At 42.3% G+C, this 25732-nt stretch overlaps 2 protein-coding genes across 3 annotated transcripts; both read right to left on the bottom strand.

Moving 5' to 3' along the window:
• Positions 1–705: 705 nt before the first annotated feature.
• On the bottom strand, positions 706–10986 carry map2k2a (mitogen-activated protein kinase kinase 2a). Its single transcript, XM_076726126.1, has 11 exons — positions 10086–10986; positions 9672–9882; positions 8269–8415; positions 7158–7235; positions 6645–6696; positions 4153–4277; positions 3306–3519; positions 3142–3206; positions 2956–3017; positions 2592–2637; positions 706–2476 (listed from the first exon to the last, which is right to left on the bottom strand). Exons 1-11 carry the CDS (start codon positions 10172–10174, stop codon positions 2366–2368), a joined length of 1200 nt encoding a protein of 399 aa, XP_076582241.1. The 5' UTR covers positions 10175–10986; the 3' UTR covers positions 706–2365.
• Positions 10987–12409: 1423 nt separating this feature from the next.
• pias4a (protein inhibitor of activated STAT, 4a) lies at positions 12410–23886 on the bottom strand. Of its 2 annotated transcripts, none has more exons than XM_076726125.1 (11): positions 23840–23886; positions 21385–21766; positions 21166–21250; positions 21018–21059; positions 20640–20730; positions 19618–19746; positions 18517–18622; positions 17759–17832; positions 17424–17584; positions 16079–16230; positions 12410–15968 (listed from the first exon to the last, which is right to left on the bottom strand). In XM_076726125.1, the coding sequence occupies exons 1-11, from the start codon at positions 23864–23866 to the stop codon at positions 15694–15696; spliced, it is 1524 nt and encodes a 507-aa protein (XP_076582240.1). In that variant the 5' UTR covers positions 23867–23886; the 3' UTR covers positions 12410–15693. The 2 variants fall into 2 exon arrangements, with proteins under 2 accessions (XP_076582240.1, XP_076582239.1); XM_076726124.1 differs by lacking the exon at positions 23840–23886 and adding an exon at positions 23546–23665.
• Positions 23887–25732: the final 1846 nt, after the last annotated feature.

Genomic DNA, 25732 nt, shown 5'->3' with positions numbered 1-25732 from the left:
GGTTGAGAAGGCCAGTTGGAAGAAATCAGTCATCCAGGTTGTTCCGAGTAAAAGGCAGTCTCAAGATTGAAACGTCCGGACAAGACAATAAACACACATTAGTACCGAGGCCGGAGCAAGGATTTGATAAATGCTGAGCAAGCAAAAGCGAAGTCCCGAAAAAGGTCTAATTACTTCGACTGTTCATAATTCATCTGTTCGGTTTCCTCTTCAGTTATAGTTTGTGATTCACGAAATACTACTTTGTAAATTGATTTGCCCACATGGTCTAAATGCTATTAAAGCCTCTCTCTAGAATGAAGTTTTGTTTGGGGAAAAAGCTCTTATTTTTATTACATTTGTCCAAAAGTAACCCAATTTAAATGACTCAAAAATCACTGGAATCACTGTGTAAAATACCCGCCAGGTACTCTCCACTGTGCTGCTAAAAAACCCAAATTCCCTGGAAAAATACCAAGGACATGTACTCAGTGGTAGCTAAGGCCCTGACAACAAACAGATCAATGTATCATAATGAATTTGGTATTAATGGTATTTAAAAAAGAGAAAATGTTATTTGTACAGTTAATATTGTTTTGTTAAAAGGTGATATATAAACTTACTAGTGTGGTACCATTACTGGTAAATGTGCTTTCCCAGATTTGGTAACATGCATTGTACTGACATAGTGGATATCAATGGCTGTCAAAAATGAGTAACTCACAGTACATTCACAAATAAGTTTTATTTTAATCTTTTTATACATTATAACCATATCCAACACATTTTTATATTATAATAAAATGACTCTTCTCCCTTGTCTTTTACATAAATCAAAAATTTGTATATTAAGACTGCAAAATAGTACTCCTGTAATTTTTGTATATAGCTTTGTACACATACAAGTGACAATGCATTCATTTTGCTCTGGACGAATGCACATTCTTGGGGCAAGAAAGGGCAGCCATAAGCAGAGAGAATACAAGAGCTCTAGCAAGACGGCAGGCTAGCAAGTAACACCACCACCACCATGTGACCAACACTGACCTGGGTTAAAATGTTCAGTCAAACCCTTTGTACTAAGTACTTTTACCACAACTAATTGGGTAAAATCAAAGGGAAAATTTTTCAATTGTATTTCAACCCAAATATTTTCCAAAAGCACACCTCTAGGCTGGTTGTGTCCCAAGAGAAAGCTTGGAGCGCCACACTTAACAGTAAAGTGAAAACATAACCAAATACACTTCAGGGGAAAGTACAGACCAACAACAGAGAGAAAAAATAAAGGTCAAATTCGTCAACGTGATTGAGATTTCATAGACATTTCAGAGATTCAGGCTTCTGATAAAAACACCAGCTAATCAACCCCATCATGATCTTGGGAAATAAAATACACATACAGTATTAGAAAGATAATAAACCATGCTATATCATCCCATGAATACATTTAGATCATTGTTTTCTCAATGTCCATAAAGACATTCTGGCATATATCAGGTCTCCACAGCATATGCCTCCTCCCATGTGAGGGAGACCGTGTGGGATGTAAATTGATGTATGATGAGGAAACAACGTCAATACAATCGGAGTGTAGATCACTGAATGAAAGAAATCAAAACATTCAAAGTACACTGATATACTGAATGTGCATACAAAACAAAAAAAAACTGATTAGGCATTGAAAAACCTTAGTCATGAGTACCCTCTTTGGTTTGTGACATTGTTCACAAAGTGATCTTTAGAGTGATCGCTCATTTACCAAAAAGTGAAAATGACTCCATATACACCCATTTGTCCTGCGCTCTCTACTCACAAATCTGAATATCATATTGGAGGTAATTGCAAGGTCTTTGCAGTTAACGTTTGGATAAGTTTGACGTGGGGATTTTAAATCAAAATACCTGCATTCACCTTCAATAAAAGCAATTTAGAATCTGCAAGTGGATAATAGGTTTGGATTTCTCTCAGTGTGGAAATCTAGACAGCAGGTAAATTATTAAAATACAGTACCACAAGCTTTTAACCGTTGCCATAGAAAAGATTAACGGAGAATATTCAACAATACAAAAGAAGTTTGTCAATAAATGCAAATTCAGCTGACACACTGGCAGCCCTTCAGTGCTTTACATCCTCTGTAGACCTGTGGAAATGTGAGCTGTGGCTACTCTTGACACTGGCATGGTGAAGCTGTGGCCTTACAGTACAATGACTCAACGGGCCCTGCTGCTGGTGAAGAAATAAATGACGGGGGAGGCCAAAACGTTTTTACCCAAGAGCAGGATGAAAAAAGTGCCAATGTGTGTGATGGCTTGTGTACGTGTGTGTGCGGTAAATTTATGTGTATGCAAGCAAGACCCACAGGTGTGTCAGGGCAGTGGGGGCCTGTTCACTCGGTGCCGCGGGTGGGGGTACTGGGCTGGTTGAGGCCCATGGTTTTGCACAACCAGCCGGCAAAGTCCACTTCCTCCACTTCTGATCGTTTGATGAACGTGTGACTCTGAAAGGAAACCAAAGGGAAAACCATCGTTTGTGCTGCTGGCATCACTGACGCAAAAATAAATCACCCAGTAATCAAACCATCAGATGAATGAAGATGAGGTTCAGGTTCCTACCATCAGCATCTTCAGGTCTGCTCTCTCAGCTGGGTTTTTGATCAAACTGCACGCACAAATGACACCAGATAGATTACTGACATGAGAATCTGTAGAACTGCTTCTGTCATTGAAGGATTACGTTGGGTTTTTCCAATCTTAGATCTCGCTAGACAAGTTTCTGCAACCACTTCAAACAAAGCTCAACATATGCCTTTCAGTCACCACCAACCGCTGTCTTCACATCACATGACATTAAATGCACAAGAAGTGTAGAAATGTAAGCTCTGTGTTCTACATCATCTACTTCTCGCAATCCGTTTTTGCATAAAAGCAGAAAAAACCGCAAGCGGCTTTGGTAGATCGCTGTGAAAGTGCTGCTCACCATTTTGTCACAAAGTCTTGGAAGTCATTGGTGAAGACCCCGAGTGGCAGTTTAGGGGGCGGCTGAGGAGGAACAAAGAATCAAAGGTCAAAAGGAGAATAATAATAATAATGTATAATAATAAACATACACTGTACGCTTGTGTGTCGAGGGACAGAAATGTGTTTGTGTTGCGCTTTCTCAGACCTCGTTCACAATGTAGTCCAAAAGTTCAAAGATGGCCATGGCAGGTCTACTGTCCATCCCATGTCCTGTGGAGACACGGACACATTTAGAAGTTTATTTCTCCAGACCAAATGAATTTAAATCATAAACATGCATGTGTTTTTAAATGTTTTCGTGTTTCTTACCGCTCACAGGCCTGCCCGGTGGTCTGGGCCTTTGCATGTTGGTGTGAGGCTCTCCCTCAGCCCCGTCCATAACGGCCCGTCCGAAGATGCCTTCCAGCTCTTTGGCATCTGGTGGGGGGATGGGGTAGCGGCCAATCGCCAGCTCCACCAGGGACAGACCCATGCTCCACACGTCAGACTGAACAGAGTAGTGAGTGCCCTGCAGTCTCTCCGGCTGTTGAGAAACACACGATCTACGTCAGAGGGAGCAGGTAGAGCCAAGACGCCAGGCAGGAGAGAGGGTTGGGCAGAGGGCTGGGTGGGGAAGGCACAGGAAGTGGAGAAGAGGATAATGGCAGAGGAAGAGGAGGAGGGGGGTGTTATGGCAAAGAGAGTTGGGGTGTGGTGCAGGCAAGAGGACAGAGGATGGGTGGGAGGGTTTGGCAGGAGGTGAAGAGTAGCTTTGGACTGTTTTAGTTAGAAGGGCGAGCAAGGACAGGTGTGTGTGTGTGTGTGTTGGGAAGTATGATAAAAGGGTAAGTGTCTCTACACCACCAGTGCTTTGTGGGTAAGAGATGGGAATAGGAGGGGACAGACAAGCAGATTTCAGCAGTGCACTCACCAGGTGTCTAAGAGTGAGGGGAAAGAAGGACGAGAAAGAGCGAGCACATTTGCGTCGCTCTTTGCCAAAGAGCCCTTTCCTGGGCACAGCCCTTGGTTCTTGGCAGGGGAGTGAGGGAGGGCCAGGGGAAGGGAAGGCCGAGGGCGGGGCCAATGAACAAGAGCAATGTGAGAAAAGAGGAGAAGGAAAGTGGGGATAGGGCCAGAGGAAAAGGGGTGGGGGCGCAGGCGTGCAGAGCTGACTCACCGACATGTAGGAGCGCGTTCCAACGAAGGAGTTGGCCATGGAATCTATGAGCTGGCCGCTCACACCGAAGTCACACAGCTTGATCTCCCCGCGAGAGTTGACCAAGATGTTGGAGGGCTTGACATCTACGTGTTAGAGGCGACACGGACAAACAAATACATAATGCTCCAATGCAACTCGTCTTCTTACTCAACACCTTACTGTTCATAAATTGAGCTATACAATTTTGTAGACATGAGGATGTGAGGGGGCTGCTTACAAGGGAATCCTGGCTAAACAAACAGCAAATAAGCACAACTATATAAATGTGGGCTTGTGTATGTAAGTATATGTATGACTGTCCACCGTATGTACTGCATGTATCTATGTTTTTCATGTGGGGCAATAACACGTGCAGGCTTTGAAAAAAAAAAAATTCCCTCCCACCAGTATTTTGAAGGGAAAATTTGTCCAGTCATAATGTCTGGTGAAAATAATTCCCTCTAAAAACATTTTGAATTGTACAAAAATAAGCTAAAATGAAATTCCCTCACATCCTTCTATTAAAAAAAGCTTCTTCGTTTGTTCTTATGACTGTGTAGGCTACAGGTTAGCCTCTGCGATGAACGAAACACTACATTTGCCTCACCGTTGTTTCACTCTGATACAGGGCGTGCTCGGATTGAATGCCGAAGTCTGCCTCACCAACCATAACGGCAAACAGCGGCGAGCAAGACAGAGATCAGACGTGGCCAAACAAGCAAATCTTAAGCATTTTCTGAAACCATGATGTCACTTTTAAATTGCCTGCCTATCAACTGTTATTAAGCTGAATAAAACATATAATATTTAACTTCTCCAATTTGTCCAGGACCCGGAGATCCTCCAAGACACATTGCCTGTGAAAATTATTTTCTAACAGACCCCCCCAGGTTTCTCTGTGGTGCTGCATTCATCAAGCAAGGGAGAAAACAGCTACAGCTCAAGCTGAGCCCCGGTTATAAACAATCTCGATCCTCCACATTTCCCGCTCATCACTGAACAACATCCTGCAAAAATAATGGGGTATGGCTGAGCCCTGCAATCTGTCCTCTGTGGTGTGTGACCCCCTCCCACCAACCAAGGACACGCGAGGAGTGACTGAGAAAGAGGCTGCATGAAAGAGCGGGAGAAAGATGGAAGGAGACACAGAGGGAGGGGTCAACAAGGCGCGGCTGCTGTATAATCACATCTGAGAGGCTGTAATTACCGCCTGAGCTCTCAGACAACTGTCCTCGAGTACCACCGACCCTGCAACACTGTGAGACCTAACTGCACTGTACGGGTCTGACTGCTGCCTTCACAGCTTTCAGAACAACGCACCTATGGTTCCTCACTGGTGTGCTGCAGAAAATCTTAGACTCTGCTACAGTGTGACTTGTGATTTTGTCCGAATGCAAAGATAAAGGCTTTTACTGAGCGCTTCTTCCCGCCATGCACCAAACTTTGATGATCAGGAACTCGTGATGTTCCCAAATAACAGCTTGCCTTGTGGTGAGCGTGCTAAAGCACTTAAGATGTTGATGCAGTGCATATGGAGGAAAAAGCATGAAGACAATTGATAAACAATCTGAATTTGTACTGGAGCCGATCTTGTTAATGTGGGCTCATTTAAAGTGGTTTCACTGTCAAAAAAGTTCATAGGCATTTTGAAATAGCAATCATACCTAAATGCTTTTTGTTAGTGTTTCAGAGCAGAAAGGATAATGTCAGTGGAAAATTCAAGGATAATCCTGCTTTTTTTTAATTTTTTTTTTATGTGATGTTTAGACTGTAACATGTGCATGGTCTGAATCTTCACTGCCTCAAAAGCATCAGCAAAATTTAGCCACCGCTAATACTGAAGGGATGGGAATCATTATATTACCCACAACAGACGTCCATTTAAAAACATCTACACTGTATTTCTAAATGAGGATGACTGTCCTGTAATCGCTCTAATGTGTTACTCGTTTGGCATTGGTACACATGCTATACTGCTTAACTTCTGCAGCGAGGTTATAAGAAGTTGATGTGCTTACTTTTTAGCAAGAAAAGTCCCATCTTTGAGAATTGGACTTACTGAAATTACAAACAATTGTGACCCTGTAGTGAAAATCTGTACTTCAAAGTATGGCTATGAAAATTCCTGAACTCATCTTGCTCATCATGCGATACCTGCTGTTCAGGTTTAAGGCAGCACTCTGGTGTTCGTGTTACTCATTCTGAAAGCAATTTACAGGAAATAACCAGAAAGTAACTGTGTAATAAACACTGCATTGGATGATGTGCACATTAATTAGCAGCGCTACTACAACACTACACTCCACCTTTCTGCAAACATACACCCTGATCATCATCATAAGTCCAATAATTCTGTTAGTCAATCACCAACCATTTTGTAAACTACACAGTATCTCTTGTACTGCAGTGATTTGAAAATGTTGCAGAAGGGATTTTGAGAGCAATTTATTGCAACTAGACAACACCCTTACCTCTGTGCATGATCTGGTGTTTCTCCCGCAGGTAGGCTAATCCCCTCAATACCTGTAAACAAGAGAGGAAAACATTTAACAGAACACGCAAATACGCAACGGGCCGAGTCTCTGTAGACACATATAAAAATAAGCTTTCCCTGTGTAGAATCAATCAAAAAATAAGCACATTATTTCGGTGAATCCATTATTAAACTTGGTTATTTGGACTTGATACAAGAGTTTAAGTCAAGTTAAAAAAAAAGAAAAAGAAAAAGAAAAAAGCAGTAGGCCCTATTGTTTGTGACTCATGCATGACACCTTATTAAGCAACACCACAAGAGACACACACCCACCATCAGCAGTGCATATGCAAATACATTTCTGGTTACAAGCTCTAAGAATCTTCACACCACTGCCAAACTCAAACTGCAACCACTTTTAAAACCGGACGAGCTGCTGTCTGTCTTCTCTGGTCTGAAGAAAGGCAGAAAACTACTTTAGTAAATGGAGCAGAAATAGTCAACTACATACAGCTATGCTAACTTTGCCCAGGATTTCTTCTGGGATTCTTCTGGCTTCCTTCAGGACCTGGTCCAAGGATCCACCATCCTGCAGAGACAAGTTGCGCTATTAAAATCTGGTATTTCATTTTTAAAAACACAGCAGGGGAAATAAGAATTCAACACATCAACATTTTTCCCATTAAACGCATTTCCGACGCAGCTGTTCGCGTGGAATTGAGACCAGACATCGGTATTAACTCCATGAAACGACACAGATAAAGAAATTGTAACATTCTCATCCATAAAAAAAGTTATGTGCAATAAAGTGGAAAGGAAAAAAAATATTGAAAAAGCTCATTTAATACTTGGTGGAGAAGCCTTTGTTGTTGCAGTAACAGCTTCAAGACGTTTCCTGTATGAAGAAACTCATGTCACAGTGTTCAGGAGGGATTTTTCGTTAAATCTAGAAGGTTCCAGCGGGGCCTGCTCATCCATCTTGACCTTCAGTTCCTTCCACAAATGTTCTATTGGGTTTAAGTTTGGTGACTGATTGCAGCAACACTTTCATGTCCTTTCTCTGGAACCAGCAGCCAGCCTCCTTTGCAGCACGTTTTGGATCGCTGTCCTGCTGGACGGTCCACTGGTGTCTCATCCTCATCGTCCTGGTGAATCGCAACAGATTTTCTTCCAGAATGAGTTTGCATTGCCTGTTGTTCTTCATGGCGACTGTACCTGCTGCTTCAAGGTCGTCAAGTGGTCTTTGGCTAGGAGCCGTGTTCCTTCCACTTGCAGATAATGCCCCCAGTGGTGCTTATAGGACTGTTGAGAAATCCATTGGTAACCAGTGCCATTGCTAATTTGCTTACCTGAGTTGTTGTGAAGGCCCTGGGAAAGCTCTTTGTCTACATCATGAGGTATTTACTTTTTCATGTATATAAATGATATGATTTCTGTATCTGTGTGGTTTTACTGACTTAATACCAACGTCTCACGTTTCATGTGAATGGCTGCATTGGAAATATGTTTAATGAAAAAAATGCTGATGTGTTAAATACGTATTTCCCCAAAACAAATTACTGAAAAGACATCAATCCTGAGCTCATTGGTAGTAGACCCTGCCAGCAGTCTTTGTCTCTCACCATGTGCTCCATACAGATGCTGATCTCCCCATCGCTGTAAAAGGCCCCATAGAAGCCCACAATGTAGGGGGAGTTGCATTCATGCAGCACCTGCAGCTCTCTGATAATCTGGTTTCTGATGGCAGGCTTGATTTCCAGGTGGATCAACTGAGGGGGGAAAGAATGAGACCATAAACTGCTGTTCTGACAAACAACAGACGTAGTTACAGCATACACTGACCTCCTTACATCTCAAGATAACACATTTCAGAGGTGGTGGTTGGCATAACTATAATACTTGCCAGTTTTGTCTGTCTGTGTTCTGTCAGCAATTTTAACACGTACCATTTAGGATTCACACTTAAAATGGTTTCCATCACCGACACCAACCAGGTGAGTCTACACACACACAGAATGTGTAAGAATTCTCACCTACTTCTTAAAATAGTGATAACAACAATAACAAAGATTTCCAAACTGTTTCTCATCATGAGAGAGAATTTCTAGGGGAAATTCAACTGGCGGGTAAACACACACTTAGTAGCTCGGTGGCCTACAAGCTTGTGCTTGTTTGGGTTGTTGCTGCAGTGTCTGTGTGGAGTCCCGATAACTTTCTGTCTCACAAACTGTACACCCTGCGTTATGGTCAAAACAGTGGTAAAGCAGGCCAACCAGCTTACTATGAGCACACAGCACTAGACAAGAATAGCTGTAAGTGTCAAACCAATATTTCTTTAGGACACACATACTTATATTTGAGATATATTTTTTTAAATATATATGGGTGAATATTTGTTTTTTAAAATAAATGCATACAAAGGGGAGACACTAGAAATAAGGATCCACTTAGGTTTTGTTTAAAACCCTGACCCAGATACGTCTTGACATTTAACAGTATAAACATAAACTTGTCAGTGCTCTCTTTGACCATATCTTTGGCAATACCTCATCACAGTGTATTCTTACTTGATGACAAAGGTTTTTCTTTTTCCATTTAGTGTTAGACTCACCGAACACGATGCAGTTTACATTTGAGGGTCTTAACTCTCCAAACTGTACGCTGCTGCCACCAGTCCATAATGAAGACATACTCTTGTCCAAATATAGATGAGATATATCCCAGCTTAAAGGCTGTGCTTCAAACTTCTTATTTATGTTAAGGATAGCTGCCTTTGTATATTTACAAATACTTCTTCTGAGTAATGATGTGTTTGCTATTGTTGCATGCAAATCATGGTGCATGCCCCGGTGTGCTTATCTACACACAGCGCAGCTCCAAGCAGAAGAGGGTGCAAAAAACCAAACCAACCAAAACAGTGCTGTGGTGCGATGATTAAATCTAAACTGCACTTGAGTTCCTAAAAATCATCAAATTGCACCTGCAACAACAACGACAATAATATTCTTCAAATGTTGATTTTCACCTTCCGAGCCATGACCAAACCCGAGGGTTTGTGGCGGACCTTGTTGACCACTCCTCCGTTTCCAGCGCCCAGCTCACATATGGGGTCAAAATCCTCATCCTTCAGCTCCCCAACCTGAGCTTTCTGGGTAAGAAAGGCTTCCAGTCGTTTCTTCTGTTGTTCGTCCAGGTCCAGCTCACCCAGCTTCTTCTGTAAGGCCTCGAGGTTGGCTCTGCGAGGGGGACACAGGTGGTTCAGCAGGGATTAATACAGACACACAGACAGATGATTAGACAGTAACATTTAACAATTACATGTAAGTGGAAATGACTTTTGTTATACAGTGCTTCCAAATGATGACAACTTATTCAGATCACCTACAGACACTCATTAACACGGGTGCATTCAATGTGAACTCATACTAGGGCTACTCACTCGGATGCAGCATCAATGGTGTTGGAGATGGTCTGTCCTTCCCCAATGGGCGTTATGTTCAAGGGAACGGGTCTTCTTTTGGGAGCCATTTCATTAACTAGCCTAAACGACTCTCTCAAATAATGCACGAACCGACAGTGAGCTGGGAAGCTGCTAATCTAGCCTTTAACTTACTCGAAAGTCACTCTGAAAAAGCAACAGGATCAGCTCTAGATGGCTAGTAACTTGGCTAGCTAGCGTTAGCAAAGTTAGTACACTTTCGGTAGCATGTCAGTCAGCTATTTCGGTAAATAGTTTCATGCCGAGGTGCTCTTTAAAACTCAGGTCGCTTTCCGGTGCATCTATAGCTTTTGGAGTGAACACATTTCTATTTTTCTGCTTCTTCTAGGCTATCTACCTGCTGCTACTAGCCACTAGCCGCCTAGCTGCTCCTAGCTAGCACCAGCGCCTGGAAAAATCGTGCCCTGCGTCTCTCAGTCCGACTGTGCTGCCCCTCGCTTCTCGGCTTTCACAAGATAACGGGCCGCCACACTTTTACCGGCAGCTACAGACCGACTTCTTCCCTCCGCAGGACAGTCGCGTCCGAGGAAGAAATTCCTCCGTGTTTCAGTTCGGGGTGTGGGGCTCTGAAGCGAAAAGGGCTTTGGCTTTGGCTCCGGCTGCTGGTGCCTCAATACAGGAAGCAGCAGCTGCAGCATCAGACCTGTGTGACACCCACAGGGAGAGCCCCTCATAAATAGCGCGAGACTGAAGGCCGCCTGTCAAGTTCATACGAGAGGTGCAGAAATCTCAAGGGAGATGCAGTTTGTGGTAAGAGCCCCGGTATACTGATTTTAATGGGGTAAAAGTCCAGTTTAACCATATCTTATTGCGCCCCTTTCTGCTTTCTTATGTGTTTAATGGCGGTCAGCGAACAAGCTGCGAAGTGCATTACTGCCACCCAGTGGTAAGAAGAAGGAACTGAAGGGTTACTATTGATTATAGTTGATCGTTATTTAACATTATAAAAAAATAATCCCAGTACATTTTCAGTGTAGGAATACAAAAGGACGCTACTTCAGGATTTATTTAACTCTTGTTTGATGTCATAGGTCTGTTTTCCTTCTAAAATAATGAGCTTGTTATGATCAAAGTCTCCAATAATGCTTTTGAACCTCAAGAGATGATTATTTTTTCATAACATACTGTGTACTCCTTGATAATTCTGTCAAGAGTGTGAATGTACAATGTTATGGCTGTGTGTGTGTGTGTGTGAGTTCCCTGTTCTGTGTGTCCCTGTTCCTCTCCCGTCCTCTCTCTCTGTGCCCAGGTGTGCTCCACCTGATGGCTGAAGGAGGTGCACCTGACCTGGGGATGAATGCTTCAAAGCTCCTGTGCCAGCTTCAGAAGAGGCTTCTGGAGTGAGCACTGCAGGTCTGGATGCCTCTCAGCCTGGGCTTTTGTGTTGTGTTTTGACTTTGTGTCTTGTGTTAGCTTTGATATAGCGTCTCATAAAAGCCATGGATTTGGGTGTTTTTTTTTATGTCTTTTTGGAGATGAGTTGGGTCAGCGATGGGAGTGTTGTTCGCCCCATAGAGCCGCAGGGCAGCAAATTAATCAACGCTAATCCATTTCCAAAATTTCTAGCTCCAGGACAGCTGCAAACACCTGTATTTTCAAATTTAAACCACACAGCCTCACAGAACATCCATGGATCTGTGATGCACAGCACCTTAACTGAGCACACGCTCCTCGCTCTCTGGGACATTTCAGACGTTTTGAAAGCAAAAATCTTTGCTGAAGTCACAGTCTCCTGCACCAGTTCAAACTACTTTATGCTTTAGGTCTACAGGCAAAACTCAAAATAAAAATTGGCACCATTCAAGACATTTGAATGAATACTGAGGACCAATTGCATGCAGCTTTGTGCAGTCATCATCCAGACTGACTGGCGTGACAGCACAACTATCTTCGTATTAACCACCCATTAAAAAACAGAATTCACTTTTGGTTCGAGACATTTTTATTTTCAAGGTGCTGATGAAGTAGCAGTCACAGTGTCCCTGGACTGAGTAGTCAGGGATCTTTCTTGCATGTTACTCATCTGTCTCTCCCCTCATTTCCTGTCACCTGTCCACCGTCTCTTCTCTGATAACGGCAAAAATCCCCCAAAACTACTGAAATATAAGTATCCCAAGAAGACTCCTAAGAATGTTTTTAGGAGCACCTGCAGACGTCAATGCTGGAAATAAGATGTGATGCATTCGTCCCCGTGGTTCGTGTCATTGACAGTGTCCGTCCGGCTGAATACATACAGTTTTCAAAATAAAACGATGGCAGACATGTTTTTAAGAACCGATTTTAATTAATTCCACACGTCAATAACAGCTGTTAGAATATGATCATTTTAAATTTTACAGTTTTATCCTCAACAGGCATCAAATGTGTCCCCAGATCTGAATTTGGTACAGGACATAACAATCTCCACCTTAACCAGTCCTCCCAGTCCTCTGTGGCATCAGTTTCCGGTGCTGCTGCCCTCAACAGCTTCTTATTGTCTGTTTGCCTATAGGAACAACTGGAGGCGATTCAAGGCTTAATAAAATATTATTTAAATTTTATTGTCTTTTAATATGAACATATAAAAAACACAACAAACAAAACATTTACATCATGGATTGTAAGCCTCTGCCCATGCTACCTTATGCATGATTATAAGAAGAAGAGATGCCACTACAAAAAGACCAGACCCTCAGCTCTCTCCAGCTCCCAAACAACCTGCAAACTCATCTGGCTCAGTTCCACAGACGCAAACCTGCACCACCTCTCATCTTTAACCATAAGGCAAAGAAAAGTTTCAGACGTCCGTTCAAATGACCTTCTGTACCTATCGACAAATGAACAAAGTCATTTTTATATGTATAGCAGTTACATACAAATACAAATTGCCTATTTCAAGACAGGTATTAGAGTTCTTTACATTATTTTGCTTCAGAACACCTCACACAGAAGATCCGCTTCAGGGACACGCTCTGATGTATTACAGGCAAACTGCCATCAATCAATTTTGTGTGGATTATCAGAGATTTTTCATCAGTATATCGATTTTGTTACGTCAAAGTGTCAAAAGGAGAAAAAAATGGAAGACCAGATTTGACTCGACCTACTTTTTCCAATCATCAACCTTATCAGGATACGCTTGCAACAGCGAGGCCCCGGATCAATGAGTAAATGTCATTTCTCTGTGCACTTGAGCGAACCGGATTCTGTGCTGATCAAACTGCAACAAAGGGATGGTGAGAGAGGGAAACACACAATGCAGAACTAATCTGAGTCACTACTTTTTCTCCCCCTCCAAGCGTTTCACAGTGGAGTAGGACCGCCGCTTACCTAGTTTCACATTTTCTGATTCCCGTACATGTGAAGAAGGAGAAGGGATCACACAACTGTCGGGGATCCTTAATTAATACTCACTACGTGATGGCTTCAAAATAAATAAGCCACAAACTTGGGATGAAGTATCAGATGAAAGTGCAAACAGCTCTAGCCACACAGCAACAACCTTTTCTCAACTTCAAGCAAACGCTGACGGCCTTTCAGCAGTCAAACCTAAAAGCCTGCAAATGCAGCCTGAGGATCCTTATCTGAGGAGCAGCCATCACACACTGACAATACTCGTGCAGGTGCAGAGGAATATTAGTTGTAAGCCTACAGCATGTAGCAATTAAAGTCCAATTCTATTCCAGCAAATAGATGTGACCTTATCTACATTGAAAGGAGGCCGAGGGGGATTGTTGGTTGGAGCAGCTCCACTTGTTCCAGACAGGACCATTTGTAATCCAATCAATGACTCTAAGGCTCGGTGAGGTTGCACTTATTGACACTTCATTAAGTTTCGTTGTGTCAGACATGTTGAACCCACTGCAGCAAAGTACTCTGAATGGTGCTTTGACCCAGGTTGGATTCATTCACAGGGAAAGAAAAGGAGTGTTCATCAACAGCACAGCCACGAGCCCGGACCAATTATAACTCAACGCTCAAACCACAGCAGAGGTGTCCTGCTTTCTGCAACTCCCATCTGTACAAAACTACGGCCAGATATCATGGAGACTCGTTACAAACAACTGTTAAGAGAATGTGAAGCCATTAAATAAATATACTGCCAGAAGAAGACAAAATGTGGGGGGAAAGGACGACAGGACTTCTACTCTGTAACTGTCCTTTACCACAGATTTGTTTCTGCTTCTCATTTCTCCTACTGGGAAAAAAAAAAAAAAAAAAAAAATCCTAAATGAAATAAAACACCTTCTCTCAGACAGGGGTCTCATCTGCTGGTCAGCTCAGCTCGCGTTAAAACAACAGGCTCCAATCTTCACCACTCAAACAAAGAAAAAAAAAGAAAAGAAAAGTAAAAGGCACCAAAATCTTGAAATCTTATCCTGTCAGTGATAAAACACACCTGCTTTGGCACAGCTGCCATACAGTCGTTCTGTTGAGTTATTTCCATATGCAATGCTGCTATAACACCCCGGGAACAAAAATCCGGTTACAGCGAGATAACTGCAGTGATGTTTAGTGGCACAGTTCCACCCACAACTTTTTTTGCATCGCTGACACCTCCAGTTAGCCTGGTCACCCACAAACTGACTCGCCCTTCGACAAAAAAATGAGTCGCTGCAGAGGGAACAGAGCTGCGTGGAACGATGGAATTAAAAAAAAAAGATGCAGGAAAACAAAATCTCCAGTGTAAAATTGGCGTCAGAAAGACTCGATTCTTCTGTCCTCCGCTTCTCGCTAAGCTAGTCTCTGGTCAGTCTGCTAAGTTTTTATGACTGAGGTAGGTTCTCTTTATCTAAGGACAAAATAAAAATGGAACGCATCACACATCGAGGCCAGTACTGTGCTCTGCCCTTTCATAACTAAAAGGATAAAAGGATAAATTCCTGAAAAAACTCTTTCAAGCTTTGAAGTCATTCTCTGAACAAAGAAATTAGAACACAATAAGAGAGGTTTAAATTTGCATCACACTCCAGATATCTCTGCCTTGCCCTCCCCCGAATGATCCACGCTCTTTTTTTGACCTTAAACCTAAAAAAACCACTGAGGATTTTCAACTCGCCTGTTCGTCACAAATGTGACAAAAAAATCTGAGACGCAAACATTGAACGCCCACGGCTAAAAGAGCCTGTAATTCCAAGTCAAATACAAAGAGATGTGGTGGAAGGGAGGGAATAATCTGGAGAGAGAGGAGGAAGGATGGTGGTGGTGGTGGTGGTGGTGGTTGTGGTGGTGGTGGGGTGCTCGATCCATTCAGTCTCTTTAGCAGAGGCAGGACGGTACAGATATTCACTGCAAGGTGACAGTTGGCCAAAAAGAGTTAGAGTTGCTTCCAGTGGTGTACAGTACAAAGAGGAATCCTAATCACCCTAGATTGAAGATTCATTACAGTGCATGTTTGAGTGTGTGTTTGTTTCGTCTGGATATAAACCAGAGCTGCTGAAATGCTCTGACGCTCGGTCATAAGGGAGGGTTGTTGCATCTAGTGGATTACTGTGTTCCTGTCCTCGAGTTTTAGCCCCCTGCCTGTCGGTGTGTGTGTGTCAGTCTATGAGGGGACAGAGCTGTGGGGTCAGTAGGCAGTGACCAGGTCCTTGTCATAATTGTATCGGCCCCTCTTCGGTGCAGGACTGTCAGTGCTGTCCTCAGTGTCCTCACTGTCTCCTCCTGCCCCGCCCCCTTCCTCCTCAGAGGAGGAGTCAAGAGTCAGATCTACCACTGCACCTCCTCCCGGTGCCACAGCAGGTCCTCCCGTGACTCCTGCCATGCCCACGGAACCGCTTCCAGATTTGCCCGTCAGGCTGGTGCTGCTGTGGGCGGGTGAATATCCGTTTGCTTCAGGAATGCCTGCAGACACAAAGGCCATTTTTGAAATTGACTGGTTGATAACATCAGCAAACTAATGCACGGAAAAGAGACTCCACACATGGAGATCAAGCGCCTCAACTGACACTTACATATATCAACAACAGGATACTCTGGTGTGTTGCTGCGTTCCCTTTCTCTGTCCCTCTCCTTATCATCTCTGATGGATCGCCAGGAGCCGTCGGTTAAGTACTCAATCTCCTCGATGTCTTCACTCGTCTCTTTCAGAATCTCAGATAGGAGCCTGAAATACACACTGCTGGTTAGAGTCGCCACACAAAACACAGTTCACACAAGAAAAGGAACAGAATACTCAACTAAAACTCAACTGCAGGAGCCTCGCAGAGGTCTGCATGGGTTGGATTTCTTAAGTTTTGTCCTTTTAATAATAATAAACTTGATTCGTATGGCAGCTCTCACAAAAGAAATGCAGCTCAATGTGTTTTTATGTGTTTTCTTAATGACTTTGCCACCATTTTGACCATATCTCTATAATATTGAGCATTTCCATTAATTCAAGTTACGCTCCATGAAGAACATAAACAAAATAAGATGGAATCCTTGGCTTTTCCTTATTATCAACTGAAAATTGAATTTATTCTGTCAATTCCACTGCCTCAAAACACCACTCCATAAATTTGACAACATTTAGCAAATAGGCTGTTGAAAGCTGAGACCCTGAGTCATCAGTTAAAGACGGGACTTTCACACAAGCTTAATTTAAGGAATGCGAATATACCTCAAAGCCAAACTGTAACACAATGCTTTCAGTCTTTGTGAAAGTAAGGGGAGTACCGGAGAGCGTTTGTTAGGATGTGCAGGAAACAACATGCCCAAATGGTTGAGGATGCAAATATTTTAGCATGAGTTCGTTTGATAAAATGGACTGCAGGCTGGTCTGCGTTTATCCTTCAACATGACAAATTCACTTTTCTGTCGGTGATGAAATACCAGGCAGAAAAGAGATGTCAAACGCAGCCGTCATCATATTTTGCACCTCCAGCCTGACACAGTCTGACTGTAGGTGTCTTGAGAGCTACCTGCAGCAATGAGTACTGTAAAAATTACAGACAATTACATGGTTCTTGAAATTATAGCTGCGTTACATCAAGCAGAACAAAGAGCCAAAAAAATAGGGCAATTTTACTGGGTCAGACATTTTGAAATACAACCTGAGAGCAGGTGTAGAAATACAAAACATACCAGACAAAAACCCTCTTACGCCAACCAAACATTCAAGGCTTTTACAAGGAAAAGGCAGCAGGCTGGTGCATGGTTCAACTTGTATCAAGAGTATCAACAACTGCAGCTTTAATACTTTCCCCAAGCTGGCTTCAACACAGACAGTTACAATTGCACAAAGTGTAAATTTTCTGAATTTATTGAATATGGTGCTGCAGAGGTGGGACGAGTCAGAGCATGCTTCTGTCTCCTTACCCATCAATGGTGAGCAGCTCAAAGGGAGCAGGCTTATCACAGACAGGGCAAGTCCATGTGGGCTTCTTCTCATTCATCTGCAGGAAAAAGACTGCGTCGAAACACTGAAGATGGGCGCAGGTTAAAACTCGACATGGCACACCGAGCCGCATCTTCACCAACTGGGAAGTGGGAGAGGAAGAAGCATGTTAAAGTGATCGAGCTTCGCTGGGGGACAAACATTTAAGAGACCTGCCTTTGATGCTGCAGAACAACGGAAGCAGAAAACATGCAGGTCGGTAAAGAACGACCACTCCACCTCGAAGCGTGTCATTACATCATGAAGGTGTACTCACTGGACAGATGAGAGAAACTCGTAGGCCTGTGGTCGCAATTTCACTCTCTGGATCAAATCGTAGTTTGTCTTGGACTAGATCAAACATGGACAAAGTATTAGGCCTGCAGAGAATGTGTTGTATTTTGTTTTAACATTCGAAGCCTCAAATGAAGTGTTCGAATGAAGCTCCGTCATATTTTATGACGTCACCCTAAAACAAGTCAAATCCTTGAATAAAATCCTCAATTTGAATAAAGTGATTAATCAGATTAAACAAGTTAGCCTTTTTTTTATTGAAATCAACTTTCTTTCTGATCAGTTTCATCAACAAAAATAGTTAAATATACTTGTATGTATGTATATATTTACAGCTCTGATACAGCCTCTCTGCCTGCAGTCACCTCTATGCCTGGCCCACAGCACTATCTGATTGGTTACACGTCACAAGTAATAGCCTATCAACACTCAAGGCTACTGAAGAACACAAGCGCAGACTGGAGCTGCAAAAACACCACAGTTTTATCATCTATTGAGTTAGAATTTGAATGTTAACATTATGAATGGAGCTCTGAACTATTCCCCGCAGCCCTACAAAACATCATGATGTATGCTAACAGTCAATCAGACAATATGTTGGAATATCTGTCATTAAACACACAATCCAGTCCTACTAAAACAGCATTAGCAAAAAGTTTAAGTCAATGACTTCTTGATGCAAAATTGAAGTGATAGTGCATCAAACAAAAAAAATTGCCAGTGTGTATCAGTAACACTTACTGCGTTCGCGACAGCGTTCTGCGCTCTCAACGGAGCAGAGTTTGAGTTGGCTGAAGAGGTCTGCTGCAGTGAAAACCCTCACTAAATACACTGCCACAGAGTACCGCTGAAAAACACAAACATTCACAGGTTGTGAGCACTTATTTCAAAAGGCTACCAATCGAAAACAGGGCATATACACAAAGGGAACCTCAAAGCCACAGAGAAATCAACTTGGACCCACAATTCTCAGCTTATGTATGTTAGAAGAGGAAATAAAGGCCCTCCTGATTGTATAACTCATGTAAGATATCCTGTTAGATTATGTGGGCCGATTACAAAAGTCACTCATCCTAACAAAACTAATTATTTCAATTAAATCTTTGTTATAATTCCCTCAGCACAGACAGTACATTAAAATAGTTTTAGGCTTTAGTGCAAACATGCCTCTAAAATGAACAAAATCTTAAGACTTGGATGGACTGAAAGACCCACAAGCTCGACTTGTGTGCCAACCACGAGGCTCTGGACTTGCCTTGTTTCAGTATGCTGAGCAATCAATTCTTTATTCCCATGTTCCTCATCAATCAGCAACATGTATCGGGTGTATACTTAAGTTAAAACGGCAGTATTACGTTTAATGTAGGCTGTCGCAATCAGGAAATCCCCAGAAATTTTGGGATAAACACTATTTACGCACTTAGAAAACAGCGTACGAAAAGCTGTTTCTTATCATGTTTCCTTTCACCTTTCATGGTGCTCCCACCTAATTGGTTTACACAAGAGCTCTAAAGAAGAGGGTGGCGACAGGACTAAGAGTGTTTTCATCAGCCCTCCAGCTGCTTATCTGGATCACAACTGTGGAGACAACAGTATAGAAGCTAATTAAAGCAGTTCAGCTCTTGGCCCTCGGGAGCTTTCTTTTTTGGTTATACCGCACACTAGTGAGTGGGACCCATGACACACTCAAAGAAATGCATGTCCCAGCTTGCACTGATGCACTTTGGAATCTCCCAGGAGCAGCTGGACAGATTTTGAGTAGAAGACATCTGCGCTGCCACGCTTGCCCTGTTGTCACCACAGCCTTCAGCCAAAATACGAGCTTCAGCATCAGTCTCTGACCTTGCCAAAGTTTCCCCAGGTGACGGTGACTCTGTTGGTGGCGTTTGAGAGATGCAACCAGGGTGTGATGTTTACAGGACGACAAGGACGACGGGGTTCAACACCAGGTTTATTCGAGGGGTAATAACCCTGTAAAACACACAGACAGACACAAATGGCAAAGAATTACAGACATTACCCAGTAGATTACATAATCTGGCTATTTGATGCCACTAAGGTGGTCTTTGTAGTTTCCAATTTTAATACATTTGGCACTGGCCAGTTTTGGTGGTATATTACAAAAACACTTTAGTATCAAAACCACAATTAATCTTGGATCTGTGTATCTTTTACTAAGTAATATGTCTGAACTGTAGAACTTTATAAAAATAAATGAGAAAGATCAGATAGTAAATTATCAGACAATCTCAGGCAGTTTTGTTGTCACTGTTACTACATTTGTTTTGAAGCTCAAACATCCAAGACCTGAGTCAGGTTGTCAACAGAAACCTTCTCAAAAGCAAAAGCTACCAAATCCCATTCTCGGTTTCACAACACAGATTTTTGACTGCTGTCTTTCCAGTTTGACTTTGTGACTATGCACCTCGTGAATGCAACAATGCAGCAGACAGAAGTTTCCCACCAGCACATGAACACATGACACCACATCAGTTTGTGAGCCACTCAGAGACTGCAAGCTGGCTTGTTTCCTACTGAAGTCTTGCCAGTGAGTTGATGCCTTGAGGCTGGCTAACAACACTGTATCTGTACCTGGATATGATTTATTCTTGCCTCATTTAACACCCACCTGCATTAGATTGGATAATCCATCACTACCAAATATTACGACAGTGGTTTGGCTGTGACCAGTCAGTAAGTCTGCCCAAACTCAAACCACCAACCCACTGACTGTATTTGAAAACAAATGGCTTACGATTGATACGACTGAGGAAATTATTTGACCAAAAGGGAAGAGCAGCTCAGCTTTAGGCATGTTTGTATTCTGACGGTGTGGCTTGTCTCAAACAAGGGAAGCAACTCACCGGCACATGACAGTAGGACTGGTTGACTTTAACAGCGATGTTGGGAGGATACTGGTCCTCCTGAACGCCAATGGAGTCTGTGTAACAGATTCTGCAACAGAAAGTGGGGAGTTCAGCATCATAGGAAAGCCTGACAGTTGAATCTGTATGACTCAATGTGTATCTGTCACGTCTCTGAGATGTCATGTCTGCTTCAATCTGACTGTTCAGATAAATGAATCAGATACTCCGTTTTAAAGGCAGATTATGGGGGGGAATTAAAATACTATTTGCAGATGCATGGGAAAACTATTTTCCATTTTTCCTTCAAAATCAACAGCAGTGGAAAAAGACTGTGACATATGTATGAAATTTCAACAAGAATTAGGGGAAACTTACCTGAGAACCACCTGGATTGATCTCATTCCTGGACGAAGCTCACTAAAAAAGCAAAAGGTCACAATTAAAATGTACATTAGTTACAGAGTTTATAAATTAAACTAATGCTAACTGTACAGATCCGGGGAGAAATTTTGGATTTCATTACCTTGCATTCCTGATCTGATCTGCTTGGTTCGGTGTTAACTCAAATATGCATTGACTGTCCTGCAGTTTCTCATTGTTGTGGGCAACTGTAAACATGTGTAGATGAAATCCGTCACAAAAACAACACAGGATGTGGTGGAATTGTTAGATCAGGGCATAAACTTTCGATGAAACAAATGATTTAAATGGGATACAGAAACCTTAAACTATATGCACTCACTTAGCTCTGTTGGTGGCAACAGTGTCTCCAAAGTTTGGTAGAAGGGCAGAGGCACCAGCTTGACCTCTGGTGCAGGTGTGGGGATTGGTTTGGAAATGCCGTTGAGGTAGTCTGCGCCCTGAGAGGTGGCAGTGGGGGAGGAGCTGAGGGATGAGTAGGCAACTGAGATGCCCTCTGGACGCCGTGCCGCAAGCCAGCCAGATGTTTTGGGGAAGCGCGATTCATAGAGCTGTCTGACGTTCTTCAGAAGCTCTGGGCTGTATTCAGTCTGCACTAGCCTCAATGCACGCCCCACCAGGTCCTGTTTCAGCCCACTTTTGCTGCGACCCATTGAGGCCAGCAGCGTCTGCAGGTCTGAGACCCGGAAACTTTTGACCATGTTCTAAAGGGACAACAAGACAAAAAGATTAAAACACAACACAGGGACAATGAAGTCTTCAAACAGGGAAGGTTTGTGTGACAATGCCGTGAATTTACAAGTCGCGACTCATTTTGAGGGACAAGTCCCAATCAAAGGCGTACTGATACTTGATTGAAATGCAAAGTCATTGACTTCCACAGTGCCAATGGCTTTGGATTTCTTCTACTTCTTTTTCAAGCAGTTCAGAGCTTAGAATATTTCATTCATTCCTCAATTGCTTTTTAAAAAAGTTATTCACATTCTGATTTTCTAAGGCATCACCTGCTGTAAGGAAAAATACCTGTGTGACCCAAGGAGGAAAACACATTCAAGTATACTATGTTTAAATCCTAAAAAAGCTGTTTGGAAAGAAAAAACAAAAATTGCCAAAATGAATCTAACAATTCAGTTCCTTGCCAAAATTGTTGCCTAAACACACCTCCTAAGTTTGCCTGTAACAGGATACACTCAATTATCTGCAATTTATATGCAGCATTTAACATGACATTGCAGATTGCAGTGCATTAAACTCTTTGATTCCTGCTAAAATTAGCTTCTGTCCTTAGTCACTTTAATCCCACAGAGGCGTGAACCTTCCTCGTAATTAGCCGGGTATGGTAAGAAGTCAAACTGTTCTTCATTCTGACCGCTTGCATTCTGGTCTAATCATTTTCCTCATTCCATTTTTAAACAAACTGTGGTACCATTAAACTGACTTTACAAACCTAATTTGTTACGTGCACACTACGCGGTCATGTAAGGTACACTAACTAAACACAGTCAAAGCTGTCAGCGTTGTTGTTTGTGATTTAGTGTTTTTTTTTTTTTTTTAAACACAAAACTAAACAAAGATGTGGTAAAAGCTACAGTACAATTTTGGATCTTTATTCAAAAAAGGGTCCAGTATAGTTGCCTTGTGTCGTGTTTACATGTATACCAAAACCGGTTTACAGTCCCATGAGGTTAAAACACCTAAAATGTCCCTTTACCGACAGACAGCACGATCATAAATCAGTTCCCGAGGTTTCACTGTTAAATAAAAGTGACATTCACATTTCGAGCGGAAGACAAACCATAACAACCACATTTGTTTACTCTCTGAATACACTGAATTCAAGTGTGGTCAGTGCAATCGAATGATAAGTTAGCATTTAATGTCCACGGGTCTAACGAACTACATAATAAGTTCACTTTCCGATTGGCTGGACTAATCTTGTACACAACACAAGAAGAATACTGTCAGTGGAATCGGTCCTGGCACGACATAAGACAAAACATGCAGCCTGCATGAGGATGTTTACTTAACATACCGCAGCAACATAGAGAGTAAGGCTATGCGAGCCTGACTGTGGGGAAAAGCACGAAATAATGTTGGAAAAAGCTGAACCGACTAGCATGTTTTAGCTTTGTCTGACATGGTGGAGTTGGACATCAGTCGCACAAATGTTTTGTGTTCAAGATACGTAACGCGGCTGTCCATTAGGCTTCTGGTGGACATGCTGTGCAAAAATGCAGCTGTTAAATCAGAACGATGCAGTTTTTTCAGCCAAACTTGAACATTAGAAATGTAAGTTAGCCTGCGCTAATCGGCTGGCTAGCTTCTCCACAGACTGGGCTGTCGGTATTCAATCATGGCAACTAGATATTTTGACAGGTGCACAGCTCCATAAACTAACGTTAACCGGCCAACTACAAATAAAGGTCGTTATAAGCCAAATAACGTTAAATAGTAACGTGCCGGGAAGCATGCTAAGAGCAAACCTCAAGTGTTTTTATGGTCTCATCATTCATTTTCTGTGTCTTCCTTTAGAGCCAGCGTGATGCTAGCTAAACCAACGCACTTGCCTGGTTAGGTTAACATTACCTAGCAGGCTAGCTACGTTAGCTGCACAGGCTAGTTCGTTTCGTCGTGAATGTAATACGGCACATTTGAAAAAGTACAAACTCTTAACATATTCATACAAAGCCCCCAGTTTCCCCACGACCGGGCTGAGTTTGAAATCATACTCCCGCGGCCATCTCCTATCAAACCAAAGGTAGCCAAGCTCTACTTGCCATCGCTTCCACCAGTTCGGCCGCCATCTTCGTGCAGCAGTACCGCGAGAGTCGGAGACGACGGCTAGTCTCTCACCAATGAAACACAGAGCCTGCTTTGATAGACGTTTAGCCGCAGCCAATCGCAGCGCACTTTTAACCGGAGCCCAAAGCGCTACTTGTGAAATAGGCGAGACCACCTTGATTTAAAGTTACAGTGCAACTTTTTAAAAACACTAAGAGACAGGTCGCATTTCCAAAATAGGCCTCAGTATCCACAAATGATGCCAGGCGTGAAAGTATTTTGATACCCATGATGTTTCGGTTTTATAGTATTGAGATATTGTGAACGTGTGTCTTAGAAATGGTTTAAATTCAACGTGGACGTAAAGCATGGGCTGTCAATTGGACCGGGTCGCATGGTCCGTTCATTTCCCGTCCGAGCAAAATAATCCGTGTCAGGTTCTGCGTCCAACCGTGAGATGTGGAGTTAATGCTTTGTCTGAGGTATGCTCATAATTCAATTAAAATGACTAATTAACGAAATACGCGTACACGTCAAAGTATCAGTCATACACTGTCCAAAACACATATACCACGCCGTGTCCCATTTATCTTAGCAAACTGGAAATAAGTATGCAAAGGACACATTTCCACTCCCTGTGGTGATCCAGCCCTGCTTTTCCAAAAGCTCCTCATATGTGGCAAAGAAGAGAGCCTCATGGAAACACAAAAATCAATGAAGGAATAACAGTATCATGTAATAACATGGTGTATTTTGTTTTGGCTTCACTTGGATGTAAAACGTCAATAAAACAATGCTGTGCATTCAAAGGGGCAGCTGGCTTTGCCACTATGCTGCTCAATCTAAAATAATATCTATGATTCTAATCTAATAATAAAATATATAGGAAATATATGATTCAGATATTTTTCATACATTTGTCTACATATAGATGACAAATGCAGATCCAAAATATAGCATTGTATGTTCTCTACAATGCAGTTTAGCCCACTGTTTTTGCAGTTCGAATATTGTTTTATTTAATTGATAGACCAATAGCCTGCATATAAATTCAACATGGCTAGTTACAATACAAAAGCTTGCTGCTATAAAATGCAGTATAGTGCTCTCTTGTGTATGTATGACATGTTCTATTATTTAGACAGAAGAGGGCAACATGGTCCATGATTTGACTTGACTCTCATGTAATTCATCCCCTCACTAAAACTGACAGAACAAAGCAGATTGCCCCAGATACCATACTGTTACTGGACTAATGTGATGACGGCTGAGGTAAAATGGCGTAGGCCGATATTTATATCATATGGTGGGAGCAGGGCATGTTCATCAGTATAAACTCATGCACACAGACACTGTTTAAACTAGACCTTTATTTGTTTCAGAGGTTTTAAGGTTATAAACATGGAAATGATGGACAGTGATCATTTTCCATTTGCTGTAACACTGCAACCATGTAAATGGCATCTTGGATTTAAATATTTCAGACTCTGAAAGTGTGACAGAGTCACTGAAGCACAGGAAGGAGCAGACACAGAACACATGTGCAATGTGGTGTGCAAATGTTTTATGTGACTTTGATCTTACTAATAGAAAAATGACAGGCGACTGTTTGGCACATGGGAATATAAGTCATTAAATAACCCTTAGCTTTTAAAGATGGATTTAGTGCTTTAGTAAATCTCATGATTGGCAAAAAGAAAAAGAAAAAAAAAAAACACATAACACCCTTAGCTTATTTTTTCAATGTAAAAACTCAGTTCACAGTACAAATCTTAATCATTGAAATTCAAAGATAAAATCCACAATTCATGTCAATATTCAGAAGTGAAATTCACAAGAGTCTGATGTGTAGATATTTGACCTGTGTATCATAACATAAACAAGTCTGT

Source organism: Chaetodon auriga, chromosome 3 (genome assembly GCF_051107435.1).
Source record: "Chaetodon auriga isolate fChaAug3 chromosome 3, fChaAug3.hap1, whole genome shotgun sequence".
In the NCBI taxonomy this organism is placed as follows: domain Eukaryota; kingdom Metazoa; phylum Chordata; class Actinopteri; order Chaetodontiformes; family Chaetodontidae; genus Chaetodon; species Chaetodon auriga.
This window is presented reverse-complemented; position numbering and strand designations above follow the sequence as displayed.